The 19,745-nt window shown below is 42.5% G+C and overlaps 1 protein-coding gene across 4 annotated transcripts in view; it reads left to right on the top strand.

Annotated features, from left to right (window-relative positions):
- Window positions 1–19,745, top strand: part of Slc23a2 (solute carrier family 23 member 2) — a 151,075-nt gene that overhangs the window by 67,686 nt on the left and 63,644 nt on the right. For all 4 annotated transcript variants that reach the window (XM_045156050.1, XM_045156047.1, XM_045156048.1 and 1 more), the window contains exons 3-4: window positions 10,372–10,470; window positions 16,915–17,031. In XM_045156050.1, coding sequence (XP_045011985.1) covers window positions 10,372–10,470; window positions 16,915–17,031 — 216 coding nt within the window. The remainder of the gene's footprint in view (window positions 1–10,371; window positions 10,471–16,914; window positions 17,032–19,745) is intronic.

Below are 19,745 nucleotides of genomic sequence, written 5' to 3'. Positions count from 1 at the left end.
AATTTTGAACCACCACTCCTAGCCAGCAGTTTTATTTGAATGTAACCACCAGAGGTGACATTATGCTGTCCAGTTCCAGTTTTCATTGATCCAGAATATCAATGAAAGCAGGAACATGGTAACTGGTTAAACTATGTTGGCTTTGAGCTATAACACGATTGACACACTCTGGAGGTTCTACATATGTTGTATTATAATTTGCTGTTTTTAAATATACATATATTCCATATGAAGTTAAAAATATGTATACACGCACACACACACATATATATTTGTAAGCAGTTTGTAAGCAGAGAGAGATAGAATGGGTGGTCTCTAGCCACTAGCCAAACAGACTCCAGATGCATGCACTACTTTGTGCATCTGGCTTTACATGGGTACTGGGGAATTGAACCAGGATTGTTAAAGCAAGTGCCTTAACTCCTGAGCCATCTCTCTAGCCTGCCTTCACTCCCCTTGTGGTTTTTGAGATCAGGTCTCACCCTAGCACAGGCTGATCTGGCACTTACTCTGTATCCCAGTCTGGCCTTAAGTGCTCTGATTAAAGGCTTGCACCATCATGCCCAGCCTGTACTAAGCTCCTCCCCACCCCCCACATTGGGTCTCACTGTAGCTAAGGCTGAACTGGAATTCACTATGTAGTCTCAGTTGACCTTGAACTCACAGTGATCCTTCTACTTCTGCCTCCCTAGTGCTAGGATTAAAGGTGTGCACCCCCGTGCCTGGCTGTACTTACTTTTTAAAAAATTGAATTATATTTATTTGAGAGAGAGAAAAAGGCAGATAGAGACAGAGATTGGGCACTCCAGGGCCTCTAGCCACTGCACACAAACTCTAGATGCATGCACCACTTTGTGCATCTAGTGTGATATAACTGGGGATTTGAATGGGGGTCCTTAGACTTTGTAAGTAAGCACCTTAACCACTGAGCCATCTTTCCAGTCCCTTACCTTTTGTATTTAAAAATTTTTTTATTTTAGAAAAAGAGGGAGAGCGAGTGAGTGAGAGAGAGAGAGAGAATTGGTACATCAGGGCCTCAGCCAATGCAATTGAATGATAGACATTTGCATCACCTAGTGGGCATGTGTGACCTTGCACTTGCCTCACCTTTGTGCTCTGGCTAAAGTGGGATCTGGAGAGTAGAACGTGGCTTCGCAGGCAAGCGCCTTAAGCACTAAGCCATCTCTCCAGCCTCTGTGTGTGTGTGTGTGTGTGTGTGTGTGTGTGTGTGTGTGTAAGTGCCTTAACCACTAAGCCATCTCTCCAGCCTGTATATATGTATGTGTGTGTGTGTGTGTGTGTGTGTGTGTGTGTGTGTGTGTGTGTTTCCCTGCAAGGTAGGGTCTCACTCTAGCTCAGGCTGACCTGGAATTCACTATGTAGTCTCAGGGTGGCCTTGAACTCTCGGCGATCTGCCTACCTCTGCTTCTCGAGTGCTGGGATTAAAGGCATGTGCCTGGCTTTTAATAAATATTTTTTAATAATTTGCCAGCAGAGAGAGGGAGAGGACAAGGGAGGGAGTGTGCACCAGAGCCTCCAGCTGCTGCAACAAATTCCAGACACCACTTTGTGCATCTGACTTTATGTGTGTACTTGAATTGAACTGGGGTGTTAAACATTGTAGACAAGCACATTCCTTAACCACTAAGCCATCTCTCCAACCTTGTACTTATTGTTTGTTTGTTTTTTTTTTTTCCCAGATAGGATCTTGCCCTAGCCCAGGCTAACCTGGAATCTACTATGTAGTCTTTTTTGTTTGTTTGTTTTTTCAAGGTAGGGTCTCACTGTAGCTTAGGCTGACCTGGAATTCACTCTGTACTCTCAGGGTGGCCTCGAACTCACGGCAATCCTCCTACCTCTGCCTTCCCCACTTTCCCCTTTGAAATTCCATTCTCCATCATATCCCCTCCCCATCTCAATCATTCTCTCTTATTTTGATGTCATGGTCTTTTTTTCCTCTTATGATGGTCTTGTGTAGGTAGTATCAGGCACTATGAGGTCATGGATATCTCCAAGCCCATTTTTAATGTCTCCCACTTGCATTCAATATTATTATAAATTTATACCATTAAAAGACTACATAGTGACACCAGGCATGGTGGTGCACGCCTTTAATCCCAGCTCTCGGGAGGCAGAGGTAGGAGGATAGCCATGAGTTCGAGGCCACCCTGAGACTACATAGTGAATTCCAGGTCAGTCTGGGCTAGAGCAAGACCCTATCTCAAAAAACCAAAAAAGGGTAGGGGGTAGCTTGGAGAACATGTTGGTGAAAAACTAATCTTGTTGCCTTTATTCAGAATACATTTCAATTGTAAAGTATATTTAGATACCAGAGTAAATAAAGTTTTGTATGTCTAACATATAAATTATATTAGCATCTTCTAAAAGAATCACTATAACTACTTTGAAAGTTATTGGTTTAATGAGAAATGGTGCATATGGCTTTCACGGTGTTGAGTTTTTCCAGATCCTGAGTAGGTAGAATTGAGTTCTGAGCGTTTGTCCTTAGGTGTGGCGCTCCAGGTGTGTGTAGCTCCATCTTACAAGTGGCAGTGGCAATGATTCACACAGCTTCTCTCAAAAGAGTGCAGGCATACTTGTTTAAACATGGGCCTGCTGTCATATCCTCAGGTGACACCCTACCTCCCGCTGTGGCTCCTTCCCTCCTATATCCAACTTTTGAGGAAGAACTGCTTAGAAACCAACACTTATGGGCCATTGGTTTAGCTTAACATAAGTCAAACACTTGGGAGAAAAAGAAAAAGAGTAATAAATATGTTTCTATCCCAAAATCAAAATAGCCTTACATTTAAAGACAGACAAAATCAACTAGACCAATTTAAACAGAGAAGTCTCACAGGTGAGGAAGTGTAGAGTAGTAGTTTATTCGACAAAATTTAAACCTAGAAGCTGGGTTTCAAATAGTTCTTATTAATTAATTTATTTATAGGCAGGATCTCTTTCCAGCCCAGGTTAACTGGCACTTTCTTTGTAGCTTGGGCTGGCATCAAGGTCATTATGATCCCCTTCTTTAGCCACCCAAATGATCGGATCATAGGTGTGAGCTACCACACCTGACTTGAAATAGTTTTGAGGGAGTAAGGACTTCGTTCCCAGGGGGTTATAAATAATCTGTTGATTATTTTTTAAAATATATTTTATTTATTTATTTATTTGAGAGAGCAAAAGAGAGAAAATGGGCACGCCACAGCCTCTAGCCACTGCAATAAACTTCAGACACATGTACTATCTTGTGTATCTGTCTTACATGGATACTGGGGAATAGAACCTGGGTCCTTAGGCTTCAAAATCAAGCTCTTTAACTGCAGAGCCATCTCTCCAGCCTTCTGTTGGTTATTTTTTATAAAAACCAGGTGAGTTTTCCAAAGGGAAAACCACCAAGATAGATTCTCCTCTGTTATCTATGATGCTATTATTAACACAAGAGAAAAAAGCATTCCAGGATAATTTCCTGGTTAAAATAATACTTAGGGGCTGGAGAGATGACTTAGTGGTTATGGCACTTGCCTGTGAAACCTAAGGTCGTTGGGATCTCCAGGTCCCACGAAGGCAGTGATGCAAGTATGCAATGTCGCACATGCGCCACAAGGGGGCACACACATCTGGATTTGTTTGCAGCAGCCAAGACCCTAGAGCACCCATTCTCTCTCTCTCAATAAATAATGAAAAATATTTAAAAAATAATGCTGGGCTGGAGAGATGGCTTAGTGATTAAGACACCTGCCTGTGAAGCCTAGGGACCCATGTTCTACTCTCCAGATCCAATGTAAGCCGGACACACAGAGGTCAGTCAAGTGCTAGGTTGCACATGTCCACTATATGGCACAAGTGTCTGGAGTTTGATGGCAGTGGCTGAGGCCTTGGTGTCAATTTTCTCTCTCTAAAAAGTCTGCTTAGAAGTGCACACACCAAGCTTTGTTAGTATCAGCAATGTTGCTTATTCTTTTCTCTTAAACATACATATGCACACATACACACATGCACAAAATTTCTCTCTCTCTCCATGTTCTGTAGAACTAATTTTTCTTTTTGGTCATGGGTGTTGAGTCCAGGACCTTGTATATGTTAAGTCATCATCTGCCCTACCATGTGGTCCAGGGCTTGGATGCTTTCTGTTGTCACCACAGAGCTCTGAGGTACCTCAGATCCCTTTAATCCATCTCAGTGGGCATCAGTCTGCATCCTCATTGTAATGTCTTGTCCAAACTACTGTTAATACCTCCATCACAACCACTGCCCCTCAGGTCTGGAAGGGAATACCTCCATCGAAACCACTGCCCTTCAGGTCTGGAAGGGAATACCTCCATCCAAACCACTGCCCTTTGTGTCTGGAAGGATCTACTTGCCTCTGGTCTTGCCTGTATTATCCCACCTACCCACACTTTGTTGCAACTAGAGTGGCTATCCACAGTACCCATCTGCTTGTGGACTTCTGTACTTCATGTACTTCTTGACTCCTTCCTGACTTCTGTGTCATTAGGACCTCATCTGGCTTGCCTGGGGTATAGTCAGGATTTGTTGAATGAGTACATGAGCCAAGGATTGTCTGTATTTTATTTACTTTATTTGTTAAAAATATTTCAGGCTGGTGGGAGTGCTTAGTGGTTGGCGTGCTTGCTGGCAAAGCCAAAGGACCCATGTTCAATTCCTTAGTACCCAGATAAAGCCAGATGCACAATGTAGCACATTTGTCTGGAGTTCATTTGAAGTGGCTAGAGACCCTGGCATACCCATATTCTCTCTCTCTCTCTCTCTCTCAAAAAAATAAGTAAAATATTTTAAAAATATATTAAAAATATTTTATTCATTTGAGAAAGACAGAAAGAGGCACAGAGGGAGAAAGAACAAGAATGAATATGGGTGTGCTAGGCCCTTCAGCCACTGCAAATGAACTCTAGACACATGTCACTTCATGCATCTGCCTTTATGTGGTACTGGGAAATTGAACCTGGGTCATCAGGCTTTGTAAGCAAGTGCCTTTAACTGCTGAGCTATCGCTCCATTTTTTTTTTCCTTAAAGTGTCTGGATTTTATAGTACCATGTGGGCATGCTAAAATTTGCCTGTTTTTCCCCAAATTAAATGTTTAAAAGCATATTAGGGCAGGCTGTGGTGGTACATGGTTTATAATTTCCACACTCTGGAGAACATAGCATGAGGATCATAAGTTTAAGGCCAGCCTGGAATACATAGTGAACCCCTTTCTCAAAATGAAACTAAAATAAAAATTTTGAGGTAAAGTTTGTATAATACAAGATTTAACCATTTGAAATAAAACAACACAGTGATATTTGACACATTCATAATACTGTGTAAATACCACCTCCAACTAGTTCCAACCCATTTGCATCACCCCCAAAAGTACCCAGTTTCCAAGAAGCAGGGTAAATGCAGGGCTGAGTGATCTTATCTTATACAGGGCTCTAAACCAAATCTGGGGTTCTCTGATGATGGAATCACTGGGTTGTTTGCCAAGAGAGTTCATCCTGAGTGTATGTTCCCCTGGGCTTTTAGCTGTTGAGTGCCTTTGTGGTACTGTTTCGTGTGTGGACCTGATCTTGGCTAGGAATGTGGATCCTGCTGCAGCTAGTTTTACAGGCCAACCAATGCCCTATTGGCCATATAAAAAGCTACAGCATGATTTAGAATTTGTTTTTTTGAGATAGGCTCTTACTATGAAGCCCAAGTTGGCCTCAAACTTAGACCTCCTGCCTAAGCTTCCTGAGAGCTATGAGTATAGTTGTGCTGACCACCATATTTAGCTACAAATGGTTTTAAAAGCAGATATTTGCTTAAATAAGGAAATTCTACCTTGCTAGAATGTTTAATATTGAGATCTGGCATACTTTAAAACCAGCCTCAGGTGTGGGTCAAAATCTATATGACCTCCAATGAGAGTTGTTTAATTTTTCTACTGGTCTGGGGATTGGAAACTTCTCTGAACTTCCTCAGCCCAAGCTATGTTGCTTTCATCTTTAGTTTTAGTTTCTTCCTTCTAGAAGATATACATTGTATTCATTATAGGAAATTGCCAAAATATATAAGGGGAAAATGAAGGTAAAATGGCCCTATTCACTTGCTTGCAAAGCTTGAACAACCTGGGTTTTTATTTCCTAGTACCCATGTAAAGTCAGATGCACAAAGTGTCACATGTGTTGTGTTTGGACTTTGCTTACAGTGGCAAGAGGCCCTGGCATACCCATACTCATATTCTCTCTTTATCTGTGTGTCTGCCTGTTTCTCTCTTTCAAATAAATAAATAGATAAGTAGTTTTTTCTTAATTTTTTAGCTTAGGCTGACCTGGAACTCACTATGTAGTCTCAGGGTGGCTTCAAACTCACACCAGTCCTCCTACTTCTGCCTCCTGAGTGCTGGGATTAAAGGCGTGCACCACCATGCTTGGCTTATAAATCGATTTTTTTGTTGTTGTTGTTTTTTGAGGTAGGATTTCACTGTAGCCCAGGCTGACCTGGAATTCACTATGGAGTCTCAGGGTGGCCTCACACTCACAGCAATCATCCTACTTCTGCCTCCTGAGTGCTGGGATTAAAGGTGCGCACCACTGTGCCCGGCACATAAATAGAAAAATTTGAAATGGCCTGATTAGGCTAGAGAGATGGCTTAGCAGTTAAGGTGGTTGCCTGCAAAGCCTAAGACCCAGGTTTGATTCTCCAGTACACACATAGGCCAGATGCTCAGGGTGGCACATGCATCAGAAGTTTATTTGCAGTGACTGGAGGCTCTGGTGTGCCCATTCTCTTTCTAAATTAAAAAAGAAAAGGAAAATAAAAAAATAACCCTATTGATTAAAGCCAACCACTTTTAATATTTTAGAATTTGTCTTTATTACCATCTGTTTAGAAATCAATATGCAAGTGATACATGGGTGCATACTGATGATAAAAGATCCAAATGCACAGGAAGTATATCACTCTTCTTTCTTCCTGTTATGCAGGTTTTGTGATCTGCCACTGCGAGGCCATAAACACAACCACCATTTTTTGTCTGGAAGATAGCATTTCAAAGCAGTCCTCTCCTCCTTTGGCTCTTACATTCTTTCTACCACCATCTCCTCAATCATCCATGAGTCCTGGGAGGGTGTGATCAAGATATCTGTCAGTGGTGGGCATAACAGAGAGCTGGCTTTGCTATTGCATGCCAGGGTCTCTTTTGAATTTATCCTTAAATAGGTTCTTGTCCTTAACCTGGAAGTTCTAGAAACTAGATTTTATTGGCATAAAACAGTTGTTTCCACCCTTACTTCTTAGTAATGGGGGTAGGCGCACACATCAGCTGGATACTTAATTGCAGTGAGAAATTTTTTAAAATCCTAACAAGTCAGGTGTGGTGGTACATGCCTTTAATCCAAGCACTTGAGAGGCAGAGGTAGGAGGATTGCTGTGAATTTGAGGCCAGCCCGAAACTCCAGTGTGAGTTCAGCCTGGGCTAGAGTGAGACTCTACCTCAAAAAAACACAAAACAAAACAATCAAACAACAACATCAAAGTAAATCCCAACATACAGTCAATCAGGTGAGCAGTAGTTCATCCAGCTAGAACTATTCCTCCTAACAGGGAAGCCCCCCAGAAGTTTTTGTTGTTGTTTGATTGGTTTTAGCCAGCTCCTTTCCCTTGGAGGACACAGGGATCCCATAGCCAGAGGTTTCTCTGGAATGTTTCCTTACTGGTCTGTCTTTGTGATCTCTGGCCCATGCAGCTCCACCCTATGGATCATGGCATACTTTTCATTAGAAATACACAGTACTTACCATTGTAGCCTGTACCCATTAGGAGTTTCATCTAAGAAAGTAACTTTGTTACTATCATATGTGAAAGTGCAATTTAGGGCTCTGACAATAATTATGGTTGGCCTTTTGGTATGTGTGGGAAAGCCCACACATTTCTTTTTTTAAAATCCTTAACCTTTGATCTGTTTATTTTTCAAGGCAGATTCCTTTTTAAACTTTTTTTCTTTTCAATTTTTTTATTAACAACTTACATGATTATAAAAAACATCCCATGGTAATGCCCCTCCCACTTTCCCCTTTGAAACTCCATTCTCCATCATATCCCCTCCCCCTCTCAATCAGTCTCTCTTTATTTTGATGTCATGATCTTTTCTTCCTATTAGGATGATCTTGTGTAGGTAGTGTCAGGTACTGTGAGGTCATGGATATCCAGGCCATTTTGTGTCTGGGGGGAACACATTGTAAGGAGTCCTACCCTTCCTTTGGCTATTACATTCTTTCTGCCACCTCTTCCACAATAGATCCTGAGCCTTGGAAGGTGTGGTAGAGATATTGCAGTACTGAGCACTCCTGTCCCTTCTTTCCAGCACCATGATGCCTTCTGAGTCATCCCAAGGTCATTGCCATCTGAGTTTCTGTAACCAAAAGTGAGGGTATGAAGATTAAGAGAAGTGCTTACTGGACAGTTTGGTGAGCATAGTATATACATTTAGCCAGATACCAGCAGATGTTACACCCCTAGGGCTCATGACTACCCCTGTTGTAGGTTTTCAGCATCAGGGATGTATTCCCTCCCATGGAGTGGGCCTTCAGTCCAATTAGACGGCGTTTGGTTTCCACCATGACAGACGTGCCACTATTGCACCCGTTGGTTCATTTGGCCTTGCTGGCCATATATGAGGCTTGCAGTTTCCATTGTTGAGTATCTTCACTGGTGATGACTCTTTCTCCCATTGAACTGCATGCAGAATGGCTTCTTCTAGCTTTCTGTCAGCTGGTCTAGGAGGAGGTTATTAGCTCAGTTCCAGCAGGATTTTTCAGTGGCCTTGCAGCCACACCCACACATTTCTTTACAACAGAGTAATAAGGGCTAAAGCTACCTCTTTTTAATTTAATTTTATTTATTTGAGAAAGAGAAATAGAGGCATATATATAGAGAGAATGGGCATGCTAGGGCTTCCAGCCACTGCAAATGAACTCAAGATGCATGCACCACCTTGTGTATCTGGCTTATGTGGGTACTGCGGAATCAAACCTGGTTTATTTGTTTTTGTAGGCAAGTGCCTTAGCCACTAAGCCATCTCTCCAGCCCTTATTTTTTATTTGAATTATTTAATTTTATTTTTGAGTGAGTGAGAGAGAGGGAGAGAGAGAATGGGAGCTTCAGGGCCTTTTATCCACTATGAATGTACTCCAAACGTGTGTGTGTGCCCTTGCAGTGCATGTCTGACATTGCGCACTTGGATCATTGCACTGGGCCACGTGGGACCTGAAGATTCCATTGTGTGTTCTTAGGCTTTGCATGCAAGTGCCTTAACCGCTCAGCCATTTCTCCAACCCTTATAAATAGAAACTTTGTAGGGATACATGATGTGTCGGTACCTATCACTTCTCTCTTCCCTGCCCCCATTCCTCTGAGAACCCTCCTCTGTGGGATTGCTGGTACTCCCCGTGGGGTTATGGGTTATGAGTTGTGAGAGCAGCAGTCATTGGGAAGGGGCAATGTCTGGATGTTCCCTCCCAACCTGTGGCTCTTACTTACATTCTTTCCACCCAGTGTGCTTTATGTCTGCGTTAGTGTTGAGCTGTCAGCAGCTTCTGGATTTTTGCTTTGGTGCATTTAGAATATCCTCAGTGTCTTGTCTCCAGTACCCTGGTGCAGGTTGTCAGGTTTGCTGTGGAAGCAGCACTCTTGCTCATCTTGCCAATTCCTCTGTGGCTTCACCTGGGTCCTGGCTGTTGTGCAAGGAGTGGAGCATCTCCTGCTAGGAAGTTAGCTATCTATTCTTGTCTTGTTGATAGATTTTGGTTGTCCATAGTTATTGCTACTTTCGGATAAAGGAAACAGGAATCTCCAATGGAGTGTGGGGTCAGGATAGGTTAAAGACGATAGGCATTGTTAATTTAATGAGATTTTGATGGGTGTAGCCTCAGTTTTGGCCAAAGACTAGTGGGAACTTCACATTGGAGTCCATAATCTTGGTTTCCATAGGATTCTGACTCAGTACCCAGTTGCAGTGGCGGGTTTCTTTCTACTGAGTAGCTCTCTTAGCCAATCAGAGAGTTGTTGATTACCCATCTAGGCTGTGTGCCACCATTACCCAGGCGTGTACTACTTGTAAGGCTGGTTGCATTCATGTAGCAGTGCCCCCTGTTTGCCCATAATGTTGGCCATTTTCCTTCAGCTCATGTAGAATTTCTCAGCACTATATGGGCTAACTCGCTGAGAACTGGTTTCCTTTCAGATTCAGCTGAATCTCTTGATTTTTTTTTTTTTTTTTTTTTTTGTGTGTGTGTGTGTTTTGGCAGCATGTGGTGTCTTCAGCAATAAGGTCCAGGTAATCACGTGTAAAGCTGCCTTTTATTGGAACATTTCTCCTCAGGTGGTGATCAATGGTGGGGCGACATCCAGTGGTGAGCAGGACAATGAAGACACTGAGCTCATGGCCATCTACACTACAGAGAACGGAATAGCAGAGAAGGTACCTCTTGTCGCCTGTTACTGCTGCTCAACCCTGACCTGCGGCAGGGAGTGCGATGTTGCTAGTCTGGGACTTTGTGCCTTCCTCTTAGTGTGTAAGAGGTAGGGGCTGTGAGCATTTTTGGTCAGTAATGGAAGTAGGAGTTATACCCACAAGGTTAAAGTGAGAACCTCACAAGGGTCATTAAATGCCTCTGCCAGAGGGCAGTAGTTAAGAGCTAGAAGGCTAGAAGTAAGGCCCAGGTATAAATGTGACTCAGATCACTATAGCTGTCTGGACACCAGTTTTTCTTCTAAAATAGGAATAAGTTAAACACACTTAAAGTGGATATCTGAAATCCAAAACTATTCAAGTGCTAATGTGACATTCAAAAACTTGCAGATTCTGAAACATCTTTGGATTTCAGATTTTCAAGTGCCCAACCAGCACATATCCCAAACCCCAGAAACTTTTGATCTCAAGCGTCTGATCCCCAGCTGTGTGGGCATCTTTCTTTCTTTCTTTTTTTAAAAAAATATTTATTTATTTATTTGACAGAGAAAGAGGGAGAGGGAGTGAGAGAATGGGCGTGCTAGGGCTTCGAGCCACTGCAAATGAACTCCAGAACTCCAGACGTGTGCACCCCCTTGTGCATCTAACATGGGTCCTAGGAAATCAAATCTGGGTCCTTTTGCTTTGCAGGCAAATACCTTAACTGCTAAGCCATCCTTCCAGCCCTGAGCATCTTTCTTAAATTAGTGTGAGGGTTGAATGTGTTAATTATGTGTGTGGAACACACATACACAATTCTTAAAGAGTTGTGCCTGTTTTGTGTAAAATAAAATTTGAATTACTATATATGTATACTTTTGAATTTTGCATCACTATAATGAAATCCTCATCACAAGCCACTTAAGTAGAGAAGTCTATTTTGACTCAGCAAATCTAATTAATGGTTAATGTTCACGATCACACAGTCCCAATGGGCCATTGTCCAGGGTATCCCACTATGGCAGAAATATGCATTAGAGAAAGTATTCAGTCTTGAGTTAGGAAGCAGAAAAAGGGGAGTAAACAGCTTCTCTCATAATCTCAGGGGATCTTAAACTGAGTTCAGCAATTTTCTAGAAGGATTCATAGAATTCAGTCAAGCTGTTATCCTCATAGTTGTTTATGGAGAGGTACATGATGAAAATTGGTAATGGAAAAGGGCTCATAGGCATTGTCTTCTGCTATTAGCCAGAGGTAGGCAGGCAGGGTTTTCATATTTTAGCAGCATACAGTGACAGCACTCAGAGAGTGTTCCCAACCAGGGAAGTTCACTGGGACCCTAGTGTCTGCTAGAATCAGCCTCATAGGTATGGCTAACCACCTGTGCAGCTGACCTAAGTTTCCAGCTCCTTCAGAGGGCAACAGGTGGATAACATGTGGCCCAAAGACCCCAGTGTACATCAAAGTGTTAATGTAAAGTGCTACCCTAGCCCAGGACTTCAGAAGGTAGAAGGCAGGGTGGGAGGGAGATAGGAAAGGAAGGAGAGAAGAGAAAAGAAGTGGAGCTCAAAGGTGATCTCCCAGGTGCCAGAATTGACCAGTTCTTCCTTTGAAAAGGGGTTGGGATGAAGATAGCCCAGTCCTGTTGAGTTAATCCTTTACCACACAGTGTCTCACACATGTATTATACTTTCTCTGCCATTTCAACAGTTTTCAAAAGTCAGACAATACTGTTTTAACTCATTCACCACTATAAGTCTGTCAACATCTGTTGTTGGACTAGAAGAAAATGTTCTCTCTGAAAGGTCAAATTTGGTTACATTGGAATAATAGGTCAACTGACATCAAACTTTAACCTTTAGGCCATGGAAGATGAAACAGAACTGCTGCACCTTTTGTGTTCAAGCCTCTGTTCCCACACAGAAAGAAAACTAAGTGAAACACATCTTTCTGTGGACTAGTCATTGACACAAGCTTACTGGGCTAGGTGGGGTGGAGAGTCACAATATTGTCTTTATCTGTTTTATGGAACATATTTTAATTTTGTTTCCTGTTGGACAGTTTGCCAGTTTACAATGTGTGTGTGTTTTAAAAAAGCACACACTTCAGATTCTAAGAAATGCAATAAATTGCTTGCATTTTCAGAAACAGAGGGGTGCTAGGGCCCTTCTGGGTAACAGAATTCCTTGAATCTTCTGTTGGACTCGCATACTGAATGAGTTTAGAAGTGATATGTAGGCTGACTGTCTGTCCAGGCTGTGATATGAATCTAGTTTTGGTGGTTTGAGCCTTAAAAGTATGCAACACTTAAGATTTTAAAAATCTTTATTAGTTATTCATGAAGAAAAAGAATAAAAAAATCCACCTAAACTATAAATACATTAAAATATTTTATTTGAATGAGAGAGGAACAGAGAGGGGGGAGGGAGGGAGGGAGGGAGGAAGAGGCCAATAGAGAGAATGGACACGCTGGGGCCTCTAGCTACTTCAAACAAACTCCAGATGCATGTACCACCTTGTGCATCTGGCTTACATGGGTACTGGAAATTCAAACTGAGTCCTTAGGCTTCACAAGCAAGCACCTTAACTTTGAAACCATCTCACCAGTCCTATAAATACATTTTTTAAAAAACATTTTTGTTTATTTGTAAGCAGAGAGATATAGAAAGAAGAGAGACAGAGAGAATGGGCATGCCAGGGCCTCCAGCCATTGCAAATGAACTCCAGATGCATGTGTTGCTTTGTGCATCTGGCTTTACATGGGTACTAGGGAATCAAACTGGGGTTGTTACGTTTTGCAGGAAAGTACCTTAACTACTGAGCTATCTCTCCAGCCCCTATAAAAACATTAAAAAAAATATTTTATTTATTTATTTGAGAGAGAGAGGGGGGAAGAGACAGAGAAAGAGAGAATGGGCACTGCAGGGCCTCCAGCTACTGCAAATGAACTCCAGACACATGTACCCCCTCTGCATCTGGCTTACGTGGGTCCTGGGGTATTGAACTGGGGTCCTTAGGCTTCACAGGCAAATGCCTTAACCACTAAGCTATTTCCCCAGCCCTAAATACATTTTTTTAAAAAACTTTTTATTGACAGAGTCTATAAGACAATAAACCATGATAATTTCCTCCCCTACCCCATTTTGCCCCCTCTCAAGTCCAGCCTCCATAGAATCCCTTCTTTCCAATCAGTATCTCTTCTATTTGATGTCATCATCTTCTCCTCCTGTTAATGAAGGTCTTGTGTAGGTATTGTCAGGCACTGTGAGGTTATGAATATCAAGGCCATTTTGTCTCTGAAAGATTACATTTTAAGTAGTCCTACCCTTCCTTTCTTTCCACCACCTCTTCTGAAATGGACTGTGAGCTTTGGTGGGTGTGATGGAGATGTCTCAATGCAGAGCACTCCACTGTAACTTCTCAGAACTATAGTGACTAGTCACCCCAGTGGTCACCACCATATGAAAAGAGAAGTTTTTCTAACCAAAAGTGAAAGTGGCATTCATATATGGCTATAAAATAAAAGTCAAACACCTTAGATGGCAGTATGGTGGGTGTAATATATGAATTTAGCCAGACAACAGCTGATGTTACTCACTAAGGCTTACTCCCCAGCCATAGGCTTTTGACTAGATTTTCAGTACCAAAATGTATTCTCTCCTATGTAGCAAGCCTCCAGTCCAATTAGAGAGCAATTGATTTCCCCCATAACAGACATGCCACTATTACATCAGTTGGCACATTTGACCTGGCCTGGCCAGTTTTAAGGCTTACAGGGTCCACTGCTATTTAATACCATTGCCACTTCTCTCTTCCATAGGGCTGCATGTATCATAGCTCTTTCTAGCTTTCTGACAGCTAGTCAACAGGAAGGAGGTCTCCAGCTCAGCCCCAGCTTTATTTTTCAGTGCCCTATAGCACAAGCGTGTGGAGTCTTCAGGAATAGGGTTTTACCATCTAGTTCTGGTGGGCAACCAAGAGGCCTGGTAATGAATGGCTTATGTTGCAGTCAGGTTTGCATTGCTGCCAGAAACCACCAGACCAAGAGCAGCTTGTGGGAAAAAAGAGGTTTATTTTGGCTTTCAGACTTGAGGGGAAGCTCCATGATGGCAGATAAAACAATGGCATGAACAGAGGGTGGACATGACCCTCAGGCCAACATCCAATGGACAACAGGAACAGAAGTGTGCCAAACACCAGAAGGAGAAACTGGCTATGATACCCATAAGCCCGCCCCCAATAATACACTGCCACCAGGTGGTGTTAAATCTCCATCAGCTTGAAACCTAGCATTCAAGACACTTAAGTTACTGGGGGACACCTGAATCAAACCAACACATTCTGCCCCTGGCCCCCATAAACTGATCACCTTCCATGATGTAAAATAGAATGCATTCAGTCCAACTTCAAAAGTCCCCATAGTTTTTATCAATCCTAATGATATGACACAGAATAAACACGCTACAAAAGATGGCATTGGGCATAGCAAAGAAATATTCAACCAATATAAAATTTAAACAGGGCAAACATCAAACTCTATAGCTTCAAGTTCAACAACTCTAGTCAGTGAAAACTCTCCATTTCCAATAATTCTAACCAGCAACAGGTCTCTGGTGTTCCAGTTCCACCCCTCCAGCTGGGCCACTCACAGTCCTGTTAAATTGCATCTGGGCCAATAGCTTTTCTTAGCAGCCATCTCATGGTCCTGGCATCTCCACTGGGTCTCTACTGCAACCCACAGTCCATCCTCATGGCTCCTTTGGATCTCCATGCAGGCAACCAGCAAACCTGCTTCACACTGCCCATGGCCACTTCCAAAACACAAGACCGTGTTGCAAACTCAATGACCCTCTCTTTCCTGCATTTCTTGTACTCTGTAATACCAGGTAGGGTGCCAGTTTGTTAATCCAGTGGAGAATAAAGCAGACTTTGAAGAATGGGATACTCCTTGAGCATTCAAGCCCCTTCAAAAGAGTCTACATTCTTCCTGTTGCCCCAGTCTCAAAGGTTGTAATCTCTCATCTAGCAGCTGAAGGGGCAAAAGTTTCAGCCAAAGGTTTTCATGTCTTTGCCATATTCTTCTGCTCATACCAATTCATTTCTATGCAAAGCAACCTTGCATAGTACATGGGTATAACAGCAAGCCTCTTATACAAACTGCTGTTACCTCAGTCCAGGCAAAGCTGTTTTTCACCCTGACAAGTCAAAACTCACAGTCCATAGTTTTCACCACATTCAGGTCTTTCAACTCTGACCAGAATAGTCCATCAAACTGTACACAGCACTGCAAGGCATCTCTTAGGCTAAGGTTTCATATCTTTCCACATTCCTCTTGAAAATCAGCTTCAAAAGGCCAAAGCCACACATCAGGTTTCTAGCAGCAGCAATCCCACTCTTTTGGTACCAGCTTTACTGTTGCAGTCAGGGTTGCATTACTGACATAAATCACCCAACCAAGAGCAGCTTGTGTTGGGGGAGAGGGAGGAATTTTGGCTTTCAGACTTGAGGGGGAAGTTCTATGATAGCAGTAGAAAATGGTGACATGAGAAGAGGGTGGACATCACCTCCTAGCCAACATCAGATGGACAATAGCAACAGGAGAGTGTGCTAAATATTGGCAAGGGGAAACTGGCGGTAACACCCATAAGCCCAGTTCCAACAATACACTGCCTCCAGGAGGTCGGTCTCCCTCAGCTGGGAACCTGGCATTCAGAACATTTGTGTTTCTGGGGGACTTAGGAGTCAAACCACCACAGTCTATGTATAATATTATAAATAGTTTTATAGTTTTATCTATATAAAGTTTTATATATTCAGTACTTTTTCCCTTCCTTTCTTTTTCTATTTAGGGTCCTACTCTAGCCCAGGCTGACCTGGCACTCACTCTGTAGTCCCAAGCTGCCTTCAAACTCACAGCTATTTTCTTGCCTCTGGCTCCTGAGTACTGGGATTCAAAGTGTGTGCCACCATACCTGGCTTTATAATTACATTTTAGTGTCTTATTTTTTAAGCAAAAATTGAGTCATTGTGTTTGTGTGCCTTTGGATTTTGTTCTTTTAAGCCAATGCTGTTATTAGAGAAATAGTGTTTTGACAGAAGGGCATAGACAGTACCATCACATACAAAGATCCTTACAGGAATGAGAGCAGGTGGACAGGGGAGATTTGTTCACAGGGTGCTCCCCTTCAAGGTGTCAATTTTGGTCTCAACCTGTGAGCACCTCTGTCCATGCGGGAGAATCTATTTATGTGTGGAGAAGCTTTGATCAAGTTTAATATTCATTCACAGGGGTGAGTTAATGCCAAGGGAGACAGAACCTCCAATTCTGAGGATTGTTCTACTGAGCACATGTGCTTGAGCCTTACATCAAAAGTGCTCAAAATGATAGGAGGATGGCAACATGAGAAAAAGGTATTTTCATTAGCAGTGGGCTCTGGGCTTTGTCTAAACCTCCTTTCTCCTTCTCGCCCCTAGAGTTCTCTCGCAGAAACCCTGGACAGCACGGGCAGTCTGGACCCACAGAGGTCAGACATGATTTATACTATTGAAGACGTTCCTCCCTGGTACCTGTGCATATTTCTGGGATTGCAGGTAAGATAGTCCCTCCATGCTGTGTAACCACCTAGGCAGATTGTATTGTCTGGCTGAATTTTCCAAACATTTGGTTTTGATTTCTTTTAAAACATTTTATTCTAATTTATTTATTTGAGAGAGAGAGAATATGATCATGCCAGGGCCTACAGCCATTGCCAACGAACTCCAGATGTATGTGCCACCACGTGCATCTGGCTTACATGGGTACTGGAGAATCAAACCTGGGTCCTTTGGCTTTGTAGGCAAGTGCCTTAACTGCTAAGCCATTTTTCCAGCCCTGATTTTTATTTTTATTTTTAATTTTTTTCGAGGTAGGGTCTTGCTGACCTCGAATTCACTACATAGTCTCAGGGTGGTCTCGAACTCACTGCGATCTTCCTACTTCTGCCTCCCGTGTGGTGGGATTAAAGGTGTGCACCACCACGCCTGGCTGGATTTTGATTTTTTTTTTGTTGAAATTATTATTACAACTTTATTCATTAAGAATGTTGAATAGCCAGCACTCGGGAGGCAGAGGTAGGAAGATTGCCATGAGTTTGAGGCCACCCTGAGACTACATAGTGAATCCAGGTCAGCCTGGACCAGAGTGAGACCCTACCTTAAAACACACACACACACACACACACACACACACACACACACACACACAAAGAAAAAAAGAAAAAAAAAGAATGTTGAATAGGCTGGGTATGGCAGCACATGCCTTTAATCCCAGCAGTTAATATGCAGAAGTGGAAGTATCATTGTGAGTTTGAGATCAGCCTGATACTAGTGAATTGTAGGTCAGTCTGGGCTAGAGTGAGACCCTACCTGAGGGAGGGAGGCAGAGAATGAAGACTAGGAAGAGTCAAAGAAAAAATAGTCAAAAAAGAAAAATTCAAGGAGTAAATAATTAAAGTGCCACAAAAGGAAGAAAATACTGATGGTAGAGAAGACTATAGAGGAAGAGAGAGAAAAGCAGAAACATTCATCCCAGGCTTCATAACAATGCAGTCATGGCAATGTTGGCTGTGAAATGTAGGTTACCCTGAACGGTGCTCAGGTGGTCAGTATATAACTAGAAGGCCTTATCTTTTATTTATTTAGTTTTTTAAAAAATATATTTTTAATTTTTTTAAATGACAACTTCCATAATTATAAACAATATCCCATGGTAATTCCCCCTTTCCCCCCACTTTCCCCTTTGAAACTCCACTCCATCATATCGCCTCCCCATCTCAGTCAGTCTCTTCTATTTTGACCTCATGATCTTTTCCTCTTATTATGATGATCTTGTGTAGGTAGTGTCAGGTACTGTGAGGTCATGGGTATCCACTCTATTTTGTGTCTGGAGGAGCATGTTGTAAGGAGTCCTTCCCTTCCTTTGGCTCTTACATTCTTTCTGCCACCTCTTGCGCAATGGACCCTGAGCCATGGAAGGTGTGATTGAGATATTTCAGTGCTGAGCACTCCTCTGTCACTTCTCAGCACCATGGTACCTCCTGAATCATCCCAAAGGTCACTGCCATCTGAAAGAGAAGGTTCTCTAGCCAAAAGTGAGAGTAGCAATAATATATGGGTATGAACATTAAGAGAAGTGCTTACTGGGCAGTTTGATAAGTATAGTATATACTTTTAGCCACACAGCATCAGATGTTACATTTCTAGGGCTCATGACTACCCCTGTTGTAGGTTTTCAGTATCAGGGATATATATATTCCCTCCTGTGGAGCGAGCCTCCAGTCAAATTAGAGGAGGGTAGTTGGTTTCCCTCATAACAGATGTGCCACAATTGCACCCAGTGGCTCATTTGGCTTGGCTGGCCAAATGCAAGGCTTGTAGTGTCTGCTGTTGGGTATCTTCATTGGTGATTTCTCTCTTTCCCACTGAACTGCGTGCAGCATGGCTTTTTCCAGCTTTCTATCAGCTAGTCTACATGGAGGAGGTTTTCATCTCAACTCCAACAGGATTTCTCAGTGACCTTGTAGGCCAAGTATGTGGAGTCTTCAGCAATAGGGTCTTACCATCTATTCCTGGTGGGAAACCAAGGGCCTTGGCAATTGCCTACAATGTTTGGGGGGCATCAAGGACCTCCCTGGCCATCAACTCACTGGAAGGTATCCCATCCCTGACACTGAAAATTTTCTAGTAACAATCTATGGCTTCTGTGTGTTCCATTGTCTAAAAAAGTAGGTTTCCATATGACTTATTTATATCCTCTTAGATTTTTTTTAAAATTTTTATTAGCATTTTCCATGATTATAAAAAAATCCCATGTTAATTCTCCCCCCCACACACACTTTCTCCTTTGTCCTCTTAGATTTTGATTAGCTCTCCCTCCACCTTTCCTTTACTCAGTCTCTTTCCTTGACCTCACTTAGGCCTTTTCACCCCTATTAATCTGTTCTTCTATATACAATACCATCCTATTAGGTTCCCCGCCTTCCATTTCTATTCCCTTTATATCTCCTTTCTGTCTTACTGACCTTTGTTTTTATTTGCAAGGAGGAAGGGAAGGGGAGGGGAGAGGAGAGTAGGAGAAGGTAAGGGGAAATGGGCATGCCAGGGCCTCCTGCCACTGCAAGCAAACTCCAGATACATGTGCCACTTTGTGCATCTGGTTTTATGTGGGTACTAGGGAATTGAACCCAGGCTGTCAGGCTTTGTAAAAAAAAGTGCCTATTTGCTGAGCCATAGCTCCACCCCAGGCCTTATATTTTAAGGGAAGAAAA

The sequence above is a fragment of the Jaculus jaculus genome, chromosome 8 (genome assembly GCF_020740685.1).
Source record: "Jaculus jaculus isolate mJacJac1 chromosome 8, mJacJac1.mat.Y.cur, whole genome shotgun sequence".
Classification (NCBI taxonomy): domain Eukaryota; kingdom Metazoa; phylum Chordata; class Mammalia; order Rodentia; family Dipodidae; genus Jaculus; species Jaculus jaculus.
The sequence above is the reverse complement of the archived record's forward strand: the minus strand, read 5'-3'. Positions and strand labels throughout refer to the sequence as shown.